Here is a 14,755-nt window from a genome sequence, read left to right on the forward strand (position 1 = left end):
CCACATTGGAGCCGGCTGGAGCTTCCATGTCCTCCAGCAGCATCGAGGATGCCATTGCACTTCCTCTCTTCCTATTTGCAGTGGTCGTTGCATACTCATGATCAAACTCCTCATACTCCCTAGTCGACATACAAAAAGGAACATTTTTTTGGTATAAGTAAGAATTCGTGGACTGTGATACCCCAAAAAACATGTCATACCAAATTGGAAATATTTCGATTAATTTTTTCTTAATACTCCTTGATCATAAATATAAGTATGTTGAGTAGTTTAGGATGATATAGTCAAAAGAGTGGAGATTTGACCAACAATTTCCATATGAAAATATGATATCTGAAACAGAAATAAGTATATATATTATGAGAGGATTTTTAATGATGTAGTTACGGGCGTCAAATCTTACCTTATCAACTTGTCTAATTCTCTGCATATCGACGGTCAAAGTAATGAAAGGCCAATACCAAAACCACTAATATTCAGGATCCGAGGAAGTGACAAATTGTTATAGTTGTATTCAACAATGTGATGCAAACGCGTAAAAAAGAGGCTCAAGAGTCAAGACTTGAATGAACGGGAGGTGGAACTAGCAATCCAAATGAGTGATAAAAAAAAAAAAAAAAAAACTTACTGCAGAAAGCTGAACTCGAAGTGGATGGGCTTGCTGGGCGACATGTCTAACCGGAGGCTGGTAGAATGCAACACTTTAACACCTTTGGGGACAAATCGCTCAAGGTTATCTCCCTTGACTCGAAATGTGGTGACCAACACATGTTTAGCATCACAATTGCAAGAGAGCTTCATGCCTATCCAGACAGCGCACATGACCCGGCCACCAAGATGAGAGAGGAACCCATATCCTTCATTGCCGAAAGGGATTCAGTAGGCAGCGCCATCCGGTGCCGATCCTTATCCTGATCCTTGCACAGCTTGTAGGCATAGAGAACAGCAAAGTAGAGGAAGTAGATGGTGTCATCTTCCTCCACATACAAACCGCGGTGACGGATTGGGATGTAGCTGGTCCTCCAATCAGTCTCGACGGTGGCAACCACAGCCCAGGCGCAGTTAGAGCAATTGAAAGTGTAGAAGAGGTTGAATGGCGAGAGCGACAACAGGATGGTGTCGCCGACCACGACATGCCCCTGGAGGACAGGGATGGTGTCCTGGAGCATGTCTGCCGCCATTGGCTGGAGTTCCACCTCGACGTCGCCGGCCGGCACCCACTCCCCAGCATCCCTGTCAAAGCGCAGCATCACGAGGCTGGATGGGCTTCACTTCAGAAATTTCTTAGCGCCATCACCCTAAGAAATCCAGATTTTTTCCCGATTCCGATTTTTCCCGTAAATCCAGTATTCGATCGGTATACGCGGTATACGGTGCCGGTCGGTACGGGATCTTCCCGTTCCTATTTTCATCCCTAGCCCACCACGCGCACGCAGGAATCGATTCGGGCTCGAAAATCTTTGCCTTCCTATATTTTTCGACAGAAACTCCAAACTCCAAAGTTGTGTCTCCGTTCCGATTATTGAAGACGCGGCAAAAATGAGAGTAACATAGCAAAGGCCCTAGAAAGTTGTGTCTCCAAAACCCTAGCTTGCCGGATCCAGTCGACGGCGATGGCGCCGCGACGGGCCGCCGCCGGCCCCTGCTGCAGTTTCCGCGACAAATGCCTATGCAGCTGGGTTAGGCGCTGCTCACCACGGATTCCGAGCGTGGCCCCGGGGCGGGACTACTCCTGCGTGCCGGCCAGCGGGGACGACCCCGGCGCGTGGTCGGTGCTCGTCGGCTTCATCTCAGTGTCCGAGGGCAACGCAGTCGACTTCCGCCTGCACCGTTTCCATGTGGCACGGTGGCGACGACATAGCCAAGGGGGGGGGGGAGATGGAGCCGCCACAAATCCTCAGTGCCATGGCCTCGCCGAGCCCCGATGGCCGCTCGCTCTTCCTCTTCCCCATACAAATCGAGGATCGCCTCCGTCCCCTGCAGCTGCATCTGCGCCTCTACGCCTCCGACAACAGGAAGATCACCGCATCCCCCTTGCCTGCCGTGCCGCTGGGCCCCATCATGCGGACCCGCCCAATAGCGGCCGCCAGCGACCTCTGGGCGCCGTGCTTCTCCGACCACGTTGGCCCGCCGCTCTCCTCCACGCTCACTATGAAACGGCTCGACAAGGACGCCGGCCGGTGGGTGGAGGTCGACGCCAAGAATAAGCCACACGTGACAAGTCCACCGCCTGGTGAGTTCGTCGGCCGTGTCCTCCACGGATACGTTGTGATTGGCCACGTCATCCTGTTGTCGATGCAGCCATCGCACGTCTTCTTCACCTTCGATTGCTCCACCTGCACCTGGGCTGAGGTTGTCACCACAGAGACCGAGAAGAACCGCTACATCCCTATCCATGAGCGTGCCGTGTACGTGGAAGAAGATGACACAATCTACTTCCTCAGTAGTGCTGTTGTCTACGCCTACAAGCTGTGCCAAGATGACCAGGGTCAGTACCGGATGGCTCCGCCTACTCTGGTTGATTGTATTTGCCCTTTCGATGATGAAGGCTATGGGTTCCTCACGCATCTCGGCAACAGACTCATGTGTGCTGTCTGGATCGGTGTTTCGCTTCGCTGCAGTTGTGATACTAGACATGTGCTCATCACTGTTTTTCGAGTTACGGGCAGCATGAGCAACCAGGGGCACTTCTTCCCCAAAGGCATCAAAATCCTTCATTCCACGTGCCGCCGGTTGGACATCTCACCGAGCACACCCATTACATCCAACGGCGAATTCTGCTTTCTACAGTAAGTGATGTCTCTTCCCTGTTTGTTGTCCCTTTTGGATCAATTACTAGTTTTCTTTGGCAATTCACACTTATCTAAGTACAACTTTAATAGTTTGGTGCGGAGGAGTTCTGCAACTGAAAGATTTTTAATTTCCTATGAATTTCTTTTTTGAGTCACTTATTCTTATTTCTGCAAAAAAAAAATGTTTCCTTTTCCATGTCAACTAGGGAGTACGAAGTGTTCAACCTTGATACATCGATGCCGCTTGAGGCTATGGAAGCTGCAACCAGCCTCAATGTGGCTGAACCCTCTGTTATGCTTGGCTGTTGCAGGTTTAAAATCCTGTCCCCAAAAGAATCTTTATCTAACCCTAAATATTTCTTTATCTACTTTATTTTTTTATTGTTTGTTGTGATTGTGAATGTTTGTATACCATGCAATTCCTGCAGGGAGTTTCGGAATGAAACACCACTCCGAACTGCTGTTATGCTTGAGGGATCTCCTATCCTGGCCAGAAAAGCTCTATACATTGTCTGCCAGGTTGCTTCTCATTCAACTGTATACAAGGTTTTTATTGCTGATGGAAGGTTGGAGTGCCATGGCAAGATTCTCAGACCGCGTTGCATCATGAACACGTTTAGTAGTGGAGATGAGTATGGTATGATGAAGAAGCCTCTCCCATGGCATTTTGTTTGTTGCAGTAAGAACATATATGCTTACGGACGCTCAGGAGATGAACTATATACTTGCAATTTGCATTCTGGAGCCCTCTCTTGCATTCCTTTGAAAAGGCCTGTTCAAGTGTCGATAGCTCTTGTTCTTCAAGTTGGCAGCAGGATTATTGCTATCGGTGATACCATCTGCGATGTATATTGTTTTGGTTCTAATCAGGAATGGAAACATATCCGTACGCATGGGACATTCAATCTGAAAAGGGAGGTTAATCTGTCTGGCTATGCAGTGTTGAGTGATGACATCTTCATTGTTTCCGATGCTGATAGAAGCTGCCTTCTTTTGCTTGACCTGCTAACCAGGGAATGGAGTTATATCAGAATATTTTCTGAGTTTTCAAGGTCACCGCATTCGTGGGTAGAAGTTGTTTCTGGCTGGCCGTCTGAAAGTGGATTTCTAAATGGGAGATCTGTATTTATCGAGGGTTTTATTTACTCATGTGCAGATGGAGGTATTGCCGCTTATGAGATAATTAAACAAGGTGATTCTTATTACCTCGGTGATCATGTTTATATGAAACTTCAATGGTGCAAGTTTTGGGAAGCGCGTAGAATGTGCTTGGATTATGTTGGCAAAGACACAGTTTCTGGTGCCATTGTGCTTTGTGTGGTGCAAGGTGATTATTTCTTTCACATTTTTATGTGTCTATCTTCTCCATTTTATCACCAGCAAGTATGAGATTCCTATATATCATTATATACTTAATTTGTCTACTGTCTCCATTTTCCTAATCCTCTTTAGCCTCCTAAATGATCTTTTTTTGGACTTTAGTACTGTATGATTCTGTTACATTAACAAAGTTCAGTTGATTTTGAGTTTATCTTATGTAATGGCTTAATGTAATATTTGAATAAAGGTGGTGGGATGGAAGACCTTACTTTACTTGATAAATGGGTAAATGGCCGTTACTGTGTTCATGTTCGTTGTAGGAATGGTATGTGACTAAGGTTTTATTCATTACATATTATGGGGGAGGGCAGATCTTGCACAGTGCTAGAGTGTCCATTTGTGGCCTGGGGTCCTATGGCAAACCTTGCAGAATTAATTAAGAATTTTGCAAGGGTAAGCTAGACTACGAATTCCCTTCTCAGATCCTAACTTGTGTGGGAGCTCCTGGGTAATTTCTTTTCCTCATCTGGCACAAAGAGTGAATTTCATGAAAGCGTAATATGGTGATTTAGTGCATTATATCTTGGGAAATGCTGAAAGAACTAAAATGAATATGGTAATTTAGTACACTGTCTCTTAGAGCATGCTGAACAGAATAAAATCAGGTCTCGTGTCACTTTGAAACACAATTAAATTATACATGATTCATGATGCATGTTTTTTATCTGATATTTCAGGCTTCATTCACAAAGGATTTTTTTTTGAATAGAGTGGATCGAGTGGTCCATCATGGGGTCATCCCATGATTTCTTTTTTTTAAAAAAAAAATACTATCCCATGAATTTTAGTGGGATGAGATTGAGACCATTCCTCGGTACGAATGAAAGTGACGGTGGATTCTCCAGTTCCGCTCCTCAAACCAAACAATCTAGTTACAGTTAGGTTTGGAGTTTGGATCGGATGATTCAAACCACACACGCAATTAGCTACCACTATGCATGTTTTTAGTTTTTTAATTGCTGTGGTGTGACAACAATTCTGTGTTTTAATTTATTTCTTTTGGAATCCTTGGTTTGTAATGCATAGGTTATAAATATTTATCATCAATGTGCTTTTCCATTATTTGTTGAAGTTCCCACAGTACACACCTCTAATGTGAATGTGATTGCGTTTTCTAGGTGGTAATTATTTTAGCCGGTCTGGTCCTCTGTGCAGCCAGCCTGTATGCATCACCACTATCAAAGTTAAGATTGAAAGAACGACTGGGGGTAAACTGAGACCAGCACTGGACCATGTGGATGTTGGCACTTGTTTCCTTGAGCAGAAAGAAGTAATCTGGACTAGCAATTGTTTTGCAACTGTCCCTTTCTAATGCTCCGTTATGTCCTGTATTATCATTGCATTGTAGTAGCTGTAACTAACGATGCATCAGTAAACTTATCTGATGCTCAGTTGTTGTACTGAACCTATATCAAGCTTTCTGCAACCTTGGAAGTTGGAACCAAATGCTTTGCATGATAAATACTATGTATTTTTGCAGACATCTGGTTTTATTATGTTATGGTGTGGGCGCCTCTTGTGTGTCTCACTGAGTCACTGCATTTCTTTCCTATTTGTGTCATTATTTTTCATTAAAATTCTATAATTCAATAACCGAAGAAGGAAAGTTGTAGAGCGCAATCGCTCTGGGCCACCATTAGCTGCCTGTTAATCTCATTTGCAACTGCTTCCCTCAACTCTCCCTGGGTATCCGATGACGACCTTGATGCTCACAGAGCTGCAGCATGCAGGTAAACCATGTGTGCCACCAAAGATGCCCATACGTCGTAGCTAAACTGTGTCTGATCCTTTCACGGTTAGCTCGAGGGTTCTTATGTCTTCTTTTATTACTTGATTCCGCTTCTGTTTCATTACCCCGATCTTCCTTTTGCTTTTCAGTGCGGCACAGTTGCTGAACGACTCAGAAATGCTCGGGGCAAGGTGGGAGGTAAGTAGTTCAGTTTGCCTAGCCTGCCCAACGCGGAATCATCTGCTTATTGGAGTATGTCATATCTTCTTGTTTTCTCCTGCAGATATCCAATCATGCCTTTTATTTCTTCCCTCTTAACTTATATTGCGTATCTCTCAACAAATGCACATACTATGCGGATTTTATCCAGTAATACAATGGAGTCATGTGTTCCAAAAATTATATACTCTCTTGTTTTATTAGGGCAATATTTTGACCAATAATTACTTTTCAATATACAAATCTAATATCATCAAATTCATAACAGAAATCAACTGGTACAATGATTTTCCTATCCAAATGAAATACGGTTCAAACAAAGGGATAATCCAGAATCAATGCAATTTGGTCTCACGCCCAGCTCTGCTCGAATGTACCTAGAGTAACCGTTGTCCGCCGCAGGCCACAAGCTCCTCTATGTTCGGTGCTTAACTTTCCAGTTGTAGCACAATCGAAGCACTACATCAGGTTGTGAAATTAGGCACCTACTAAGCATGGACGGACCTAGGGCAAAGCTGAGAGAGGGCATGCTTTAAGACTAGCTAAATTTAGAAAGTTTATACATAATAAAAATTATTGAATAGTTTAGATTCAAATTTTGAGTGAGGTCATGTGCCCTCACTAGCTGCAACTTGGGTCCGCCCCTGCTGCCAAGTAGGTTTGTTTGATTAGATACGAGTTTTATTTTTATTTTTCTTAGTTTTCTGTTTCTTGAATTCTATTTCATTCTCTTCTTCATGATCTCGTATCTATTTTCAAAAAAATTTACTTATTTTTCCATGGAACAATAATGATAATTATCGGAACAATTGCAAATGAACAAATTGAGCATTAGCCTTAAGCTAGAGGGACGAAACCAGTGACTTACTAGAACATTGGTTTTAGTTGGTAGAACAATAATAATGACATTTTCAGATTAGTTAAGAAAATTAGCGTTAAACTAGCGGAATAAAACAAATAATATAATAATGTTGATTTTAATTTGTATAATCATAATATTAATGTTTTGAAAACATTTCAAATAATATGATGGAAAATTAGTACTAAACTAGTATAACAAAATGAATTGTATAATAGAATATTGGTTTAAGTTAGTAGGACAATAACAAATTTTATAGCTTTTCCAGTAAGACATGGAATATTAGTGTTCGAAGGTGCAGGTGCAGCAATCGAAGGTGAAGAAGATGTGCGATGGCTGCATCGACAACAGGATGACGTGGCCAATCACAACGTATCCGTGGAGGACACGGCCGATGAACTCACCAGCCGGTGGGCTTGTCACGTGTGGTTTATTCTTGGCGTCGACCTCCACCCACCGGCCGGCATCCTTGTCGAGCCGTTTCATTGTGAGCGCGGAGGAGAGCGGCGGGCCAACGTGGTCGGAGAAGCACGACGCCCAGAGGTCGTTGGCGGCTGATATTGGGTGGGTCCGCATGATGGGTCAGCGACATGGCAGGCAAGGGGGATGCGGTGATCTTCTTGTTGTCGTCGGCGCTGAGGCCTAGATGCAGCGGCCATCGGGGCTCGGCGTGGCCATGAGGATTTGTGGCGGCTCCATCTCCCCACCATGCACTGGTAGAAAAACTGACTATTAGTCCCGGTTGGTAGGGAGCAAATCTCCTGAAAAACCATCCGGGATTAATCAATCGAGACAAGGGGGATCTTTTGTCCCGGGTCAACCAACCGGGACTAAAGACCCCGTTTTTATCCCGGCTGGAATCCCCGGGAGGGCCCCCCACACACGCACGTTGCAAGTAACAAGTCACGAGATTTTTCAAGTAAAATATACGCCTGCGCGGTGCGTGAGATTCGAACCCATGACCTCCAGCCTCGCGCGTAACTTCCTTCCCATCCCACCTATATAGCACATCCGACTATATAGGGAATGCAAACCTTTTGGATTAACTCGTGGGGACCCTTTTATTCTATTCCAGTTGGTATTTCAAACCGGGATAAAAGGTCTCTCAGGGTTTTTTTTCACTAGCCTTTACAACCGGGATAAAAGTAAAAGGTCCTTGTTGATGAGCTCCCGCCAGTGGTCGAGCTTTAGTCTTGATTAGTGAACCTTTTTATCTCAGACCTACTTTGAATCGGGACTAAAGGGGGTGAATCGAAAGTCAGTTCTCTACGGCTCTGTCATTGGCACCACGCAGGACCTCGAGCTGGCCCAGCACGTGGCCGGACCGTGCCACATGGAAATGGTGCAGGCGGAAGTCGATTGCGTTGCCCTCGGACGCTGAGATGAAGCCGACGAGCATCGACCACGTGCTGGGGTTGTCCTCGCTGGCCGGCACGCAGGAGTAGTCCCGCCCCGGGGCCACGCTCGGAATCTGTGGTGAGCAGCGCCTAACCCAGCTGCATAGGCATTTGTCGCGGAAACTGCAGCAGGGACCGGCGGCATTTGTCGACTGGATCCGGCAAGCTAGGGTTTTGGACTTTTGGTTCCCCTTCCGGCGGCTACCCCTTTCACTAGGATTACCCCTTTCCGGGGGAGGTGCTTCTTGAGAGCTGAGAAGGGCGGCCCATACCGTGGGTCGGTGGCCCGAATAGTTTTTCTTTAATTTCTCTTTTTTATTAGTGTTGATGTCATTTATATTTCTAATAATGTTTTGAACTTTTGATTTTCAATCGTATCTAAGAATTTAAATTACTTATTAAAAAAAATCACAGAGTATAGCGATTCCTTTTCTAGATAGATTGGATCGAGTTGAAAGTATTATTTTTTCTAAGAAAAATTACGCCATTCCAATCTGTTCATGGCCACCAACAAGAGAATTGATGAAGCTACTCCAGCACAACTAATTTGGAGGTTCTGAGATGAACTCTTGCACAACCATGGAGAATCTGACATGAAAGCAATCAAACCTAAATATCCTAAAATTATATCTTAAACATATACTCTATTTTTCCTGAAATTACATCTTAAACATATGTTCCATTTTTCATGAAATTACATTTAAATATCTGCAGCAATGCGCGGCGGCAGGTGGTGAGCGGTGGACTCACTTTTTGGTTAATGAAGGGAAGAACCCTTCATAAAGTGAAAGCTATGCTGCTGTCACTGGAAATTAATAGAGCTTATAATTAGGTTAGATGCTCTACTCTGGCTTATTTGATTGAAGGAAGGTTCCTGGGAATTACCCTAAACGTTTTTTTTTTGAAAAAGAATCTCTAAACTTCATCATTTTCATCAAAGACCTAAAGCTAGACTAGTAAAAGAAAGAGCACTCAATGCCCTTTTTTGTTTTGTAAAAAAGGTAGGAAAAATTCTACTTCTGTCACATTAGCCTTTTCATTTGCAGTTTCATTGTAAAAGAGTATCAATCGAGTGCCTCGTTTTTTTTTTGTTTTTTGAGAGTATGGTTTAAACAGCCGGAGGCATAATAATGAATAGTTGTGTGCATAAATTATGCAAAAATAAACTCCTTTTTCCTAATAAAAATTATATAAGAGTTCTCCCAGACTACAGTCAGGAGTATATGATAGATGACTAGAATAGTCTTCCCAGCCAGGCAGCGTCGACACGTTACACCTCCCTGCTGCTGCAGCAGCAGAATGGCGTAAGCCACTACTGCATTAACGCATGGCAGCCTGGTCCTCGCGTCGCGTGCTCAAAAAGGAGACCTACAGCTGCAGGCTACAGCGCAGGCAAAAGCCAGCTACAGGAGTATAAACTTTAGCAGAGTCGTATCGAATGTTCGGATCCTAATTAGGAGGATTAAATATGAGCTAATTATAAAACTAATTGCACAGATGGAGTCTAATTCGCGAGATAAATCTATTAAGGCTAATTAATCCATCATTAGCAAATGATTACTGTAGCACCACATTATCAAATCATGGACTAATTAGGTGCTTAATAGATTCATTTCGCGAATTAGACTCCATCTGTGCAATTAGTTTTGTAATTAGACTATATTTAATACTCCTAATTAGTATCAAACATTCAATGTGATAAAGTTTAGCGGGGTGTATCCAAATACCCCCTTAAACTCACAATTTCACAAACATGCATATTTGCGACGGACATACATGAGATCGAGCAGTGTTCCGAATATTAGACATCTGACAGTTGTCTTCTGTCGGTTTACAATGAACATGTGCCGTGTGAAAGATTAGATGCATTTTTTTGGAAGGGTCGGCCCCTAACTTGGGTGCTCGACGTATGCGGGTCGATGTTCGTGGAGCAACTCCACGCGTGACTTTTATACAGCTTGTACATCACGGGATACACCAGAAGGTTTGTTACACAAATCTAAACAATCTACAACAGCTGAACTTGTACCGCAAGATGTACACAAGAGATTACAATACACACAACGATCAATCTTATCTTTCAACACCGTGACCAACGTCTATTTCAAGTGAAAATATCCATCCAGTATCCCAGCACATGTTCATTGTACTTGTACTGTTGCATAGCACAGTTTTGAAACCTAGAGTACAAGCATTGAATTGTGTCCTCTAGCTCTTCTAAACGCATAACACTTACAATAAGCTAACTAGTTATCTTTCTTTAAACTAATTATTTTATCCTAAATATATCATACATTTTAAATGAGGGAATATCGAAAAATTATCACTGAGATGTGTCATGTGAGTATGAGGGGCAAGCCTCTTGAGACCAAATTAAAGGGGACATCCTCACCCTATACTGTACAAAATTTCTGCCGAAGCACCCTATACTGTACAAAATTCATTCAGGAACTTAAAAGACTAAATCAAACCTTGTTAACTCAAGCTAATTAGTTTCTAGTTGCTTGCTTAGCCCTCTCAACATTCCTCTTGTAACTCTCCTCTTTTTGAGCAATATACCTCTTCAGGCTTCACTCTTCTATCTTTGTCTTTGCAGCGGTTGGTTTCCTTTTAATGTCCTTATTTTCCTCACCATTTATTTAACTTTCTTGTTAATTAGTTTTCTACCTTATGTAAGATTGATTGAAAGGGCAATGTTCAATTTGGCCATCTAGCTGACACGCGGCCGTGAGGTCCACATGTTTGCGACCCCGTTCATGCACGTACGATCAAGACCGCTGCTCTCCTAACAAAACCAAAACATTTGAGATATCATATATGCAGATGAGACTAGTGGTTTGCAAAGAATATATGCACCGACAAGGACACGTCATGTCTGCATTGGCATGTTACATTGCTCCGCTGCTCTACCACATGAATAATGTCCGGCGGGAACTATCACTACTCGAAAAATAACCTCTCGTCCCGAGGTTTAGTACCGATCACTTTTTGACCTGGTACTAATGTTAGCATTAGTACCGGATCCAAATTTGGGATCCCTCGGAGGTCCTTTAGTACTGGGTGGGAACCCCACCCGGTACTAAATCACCCGTTCGGAGCCCCCCCTCCTTCGGTCCTTATCCCTTCCTCCTCCCTCCTCCTCCTCCTCTACACTGTCTAATCCTCCTCCTCCCACATGCGTCTACCTCTCTATCTCTCTCCCTCCTCTATCCTCTATCTCCCTCCCTCCACACTCCTCGATCCGTGCCTCCCCTCCCTTCCCCCCTCCGCTCGCCCCTCACCAGTGGAGCGGAGGTGGAGGGGTGGAGGGGCGGCAGGTGGAGGCTGGAGGGATGGCGGGCGGAGGCGGAGGGGCGGCAGGGGCCACTGGCGGGGGGGGGGGGGGTTGGGGATTTCAATTTTTTATAATTTTTAACACCCTTTAGTACCGGTTATTTCAATCGGTACCAAAGGACCCCCCCTCTAATACCAAATTTCTAGTACCAGTTGCACGACCGGTACTAGAGGAGGGTTGTCAACCGGTAGTAGAGGCCTTTTCTCTAGTAGTGTGTACGCATGCGCACTTCCTACTGGTATTGGGGCTGTTAATGCAACGGTCAAATGTGTTTCCTTTTTGTCAGGAATCACTAAAGATTTCTATCGCAGTCAATGCTGAATGCATGTGAACGAATGGGAGACAATCATCAGCTAGATTTTTCATCCTGGTAAAAAAAAAGTATAGTAGATTTTTCAAAATAGAGAGAAGCCGAAAGAAAGCTTACAAATTTTTCTTCTTGGAGGGACTTGCACGCCAACCACGTAGGACCTGCTTCGGTGGAGAACAAAAGTAGCACAGTGCATACGACCCCCCATCCCGACCTCCCCCACCAGCTCCTCCCCGTCCGGCAGTCCCCGCTCCTGATCCTCCCACCAACCAGACCGGACCGCACAGCCGGACCGTGAAGTGACTGCTGGTGCTAGCCATCCCGCACAGCTCTCCGTGCTCCACCCCATCATCCCCTCGCGCGCGACCCCCTGCTCCATCGATGCTAGAAGTAAGAAATCGTGAGGTGAGATCGGCCACCAGTGCCTCGAAAAGATGACCGAGTTCATGGAGTACCTGGCTCGAGGGGTTGTGCAGCTGCGAGATGCTCATGCTGCGAGTTATGAGACCATGTCTCAACAGCAGTCTCACATCGTCGGGCCTGTGCAGAAATAGGTACAGATCTACCTGCTACTCTAGAGCTCCCCCGAAATCTTCCCCCAACTTATGTATCCATACATGGATTGGATCAGAATAGCTAGATGCACTACTAACGTAGCTTCTTTCTCTTGTGCTATGAATGCAGACAACTGCTGGAGACTATGTTAGGTCATACAAATTCCATTATGATCCTACCCAGCCCATAGCTCAAGGCACAATGACCATCGAGTCCAATGGAACACCCCAGCGGCACGAGCACGACATCACTATTCTCTTCTTGAGTGATGAGGAAGCGTGCAATGGGGAAACTGGTGAAAGGATGGTCACAGAAACCCAAAAGCTTGCTTACTGCCCTGACTCGATAGTAGAAGCATATTTATCTGCTTACTGTGAAACAATCGGCCGTTGGGTTATGGTTTATGAGAGGTTAGACAGATTCTTCTCCGGCAACGACGGCACGCTCCCACCCTTCTTCACCAACCTGGAAAAGTTAGACTTGATGACCTTTTGGAGAGCAACAACCAGGTGAGTGTGAGTAGCAAGAAACGACATTATCTTCTCGATCTGTAGACTTCTTGATGGTGTATCACTTGGACAAAACTACTCAAAAGCTTCTCTAATTTTGCAGCTCATTCATTGCTGCTATTTCTTTGTCCAAATCAAGAGGTGTCATCCATGGTGGCCCTTTCTGTCGGACTTGCTACGTCATTTCCTCAGGAACGGTCAAAATCATGAATGTAGGGCGAGCCCAGCACTCAAGGGATTATGTTGAAGATTTGTACCACCTGAGGTCCTTCATTTGGAGCAACCCAGTTTTTGGTGTCACGAATAGTGCTGATTGGGCTGGATTTGACAATCTTCTTGGTTCTAGGAAGATGCAACAAAAGTAAATTCCTTGACTTCAACTTGAATTCCACTTTCACACTACTGTACATCATTTCCAAAATTTCTTGTCTTGTGTCTAGTTTGAGGTGTAGATGTACATATGGATACTGTGCGTACCAGTAGTTCTAAAATATATCTAGGTATATAAGTATACTTTAGGAAGCATATACATACCGTTTTGCATATGTGATCTAACATAGCAATTTTGGCCAAGCCACTAGTACTGGTCAATGTATCTGCAGGCTGACATGAGGCAGGCCATGACTAAAGGCATAAAACTCGATCGGTTAGCGGTCGTTCATTACCAAATTGTTCATTATCGAATTGTTACAAACTCTCCTATCATGGCGCTGAGCCTCTGACTATTAAGATGGGTGATTGTGACCAGTCCTATTCTTCTTATCAAACTGTTTCTTTCGATGCAGTGTTAGATTTTTCAACCTGGTAAAAAAAAGGATAGTAGATTTTTCAAAAAAGAGAGGAGAGAAGCTGGAAGAAAGCTGACAACTTTTTCTGCTTACAGGCACTTGCACGCCCACACTGTAGGACCCGCTTCGGTAGAGAAGAGAAGCAGCACATCCCCATACGGCCCCCCATTCCGACCTCGGCCAGTCATTGCCCTCCCCCACCTACACCTCCCTGTCCAGCAGTCCCCGCTCCTCATCTTCCCCACAAACCAAGTACGAAACCCTCGCCACCGCACAGCCGGACCGTAGAGTGACTGCTGGTGCTAGCCATCCCGCACAGCTCTCCACCCTCCACCCCATCATCCCCTCGCGTGCGACCCCCTGCTCCATCGATGCTGGAAGTAAGAAAACCCTGAGGTGAGATCGACCACTAGTGCCTCGAAAAGATGACCGAGTTCATGGAGTACCTGGCTCGATGGGTTGTGCAGCTGCGAGATGCTTATGCTGCGAGTTATGAGACCATGTCTCAACAGCAGTCTCACATCGTCGGGCCTGCACTGAAATAGGTACAGATCTACCTGCTACTCTAGAGCTCCCCTGGAATCTTCCCCCAACTTATGTATCCATACATGGATTGGATCAGAATAGCTAGATGCACTGCTAACCTAGCTTGTTTCTCTTGTGCTATGAACGCAGACAACTGCTGAAGACTATGTTAGGTCATACAGATTCCACTATGACCCTACCCAGCCCATAGCTCAAGGCACAATGACCATCGAGTCCAACGGAACACCCCAGCAGCAGGAGCACGACATCACCATTCTCTTCTTGAGTGATCAGGAAGCGTGCAATGGGGAAACTGGTGAAAGGATGGTCACAGAAACCCAGAAGCTTGCTTACTGCA

General features: G+C 44.9%; 1 protein-coding gene across 1 annotated transcript; it reads left to right on the forward strand.

The window, feature by feature from the left end:
• Positions 1-1,878: 1,878 nt before the first annotated feature.
• LOC117854138 (uncharacterized) lies at positions 1,879-6,107 on the forward strand. The gene is made up of 4 exons (XM_072293414.1): positions 1,879-2,789; positions 2,999-4,119; positions 4,433-4,437; positions 6,051-6,107. Exons 1-4 carry the CDS (start codon positions 1,879-1,881, stop codon positions 6,105-6,107), a joined length of 2,094 nt encoding a protein of 697 aa, XP_072149515.1.
• The last annotated feature ends 8,648 nt before the right edge of the window (positions 6,108-14,755 follow it).

The sequence above is a fragment of the Setaria viridis genome, chromosome 4 (genome assembly GCF_005286985.2).
Source record: "Setaria viridis chromosome 4, Setaria_viridis_v4.0, whole genome shotgun sequence".
NCBI lineage: Eukaryota > Viridiplantae > Streptophyta > Magnoliopsida > Poales > Poaceae > Setaria > Setaria viridis.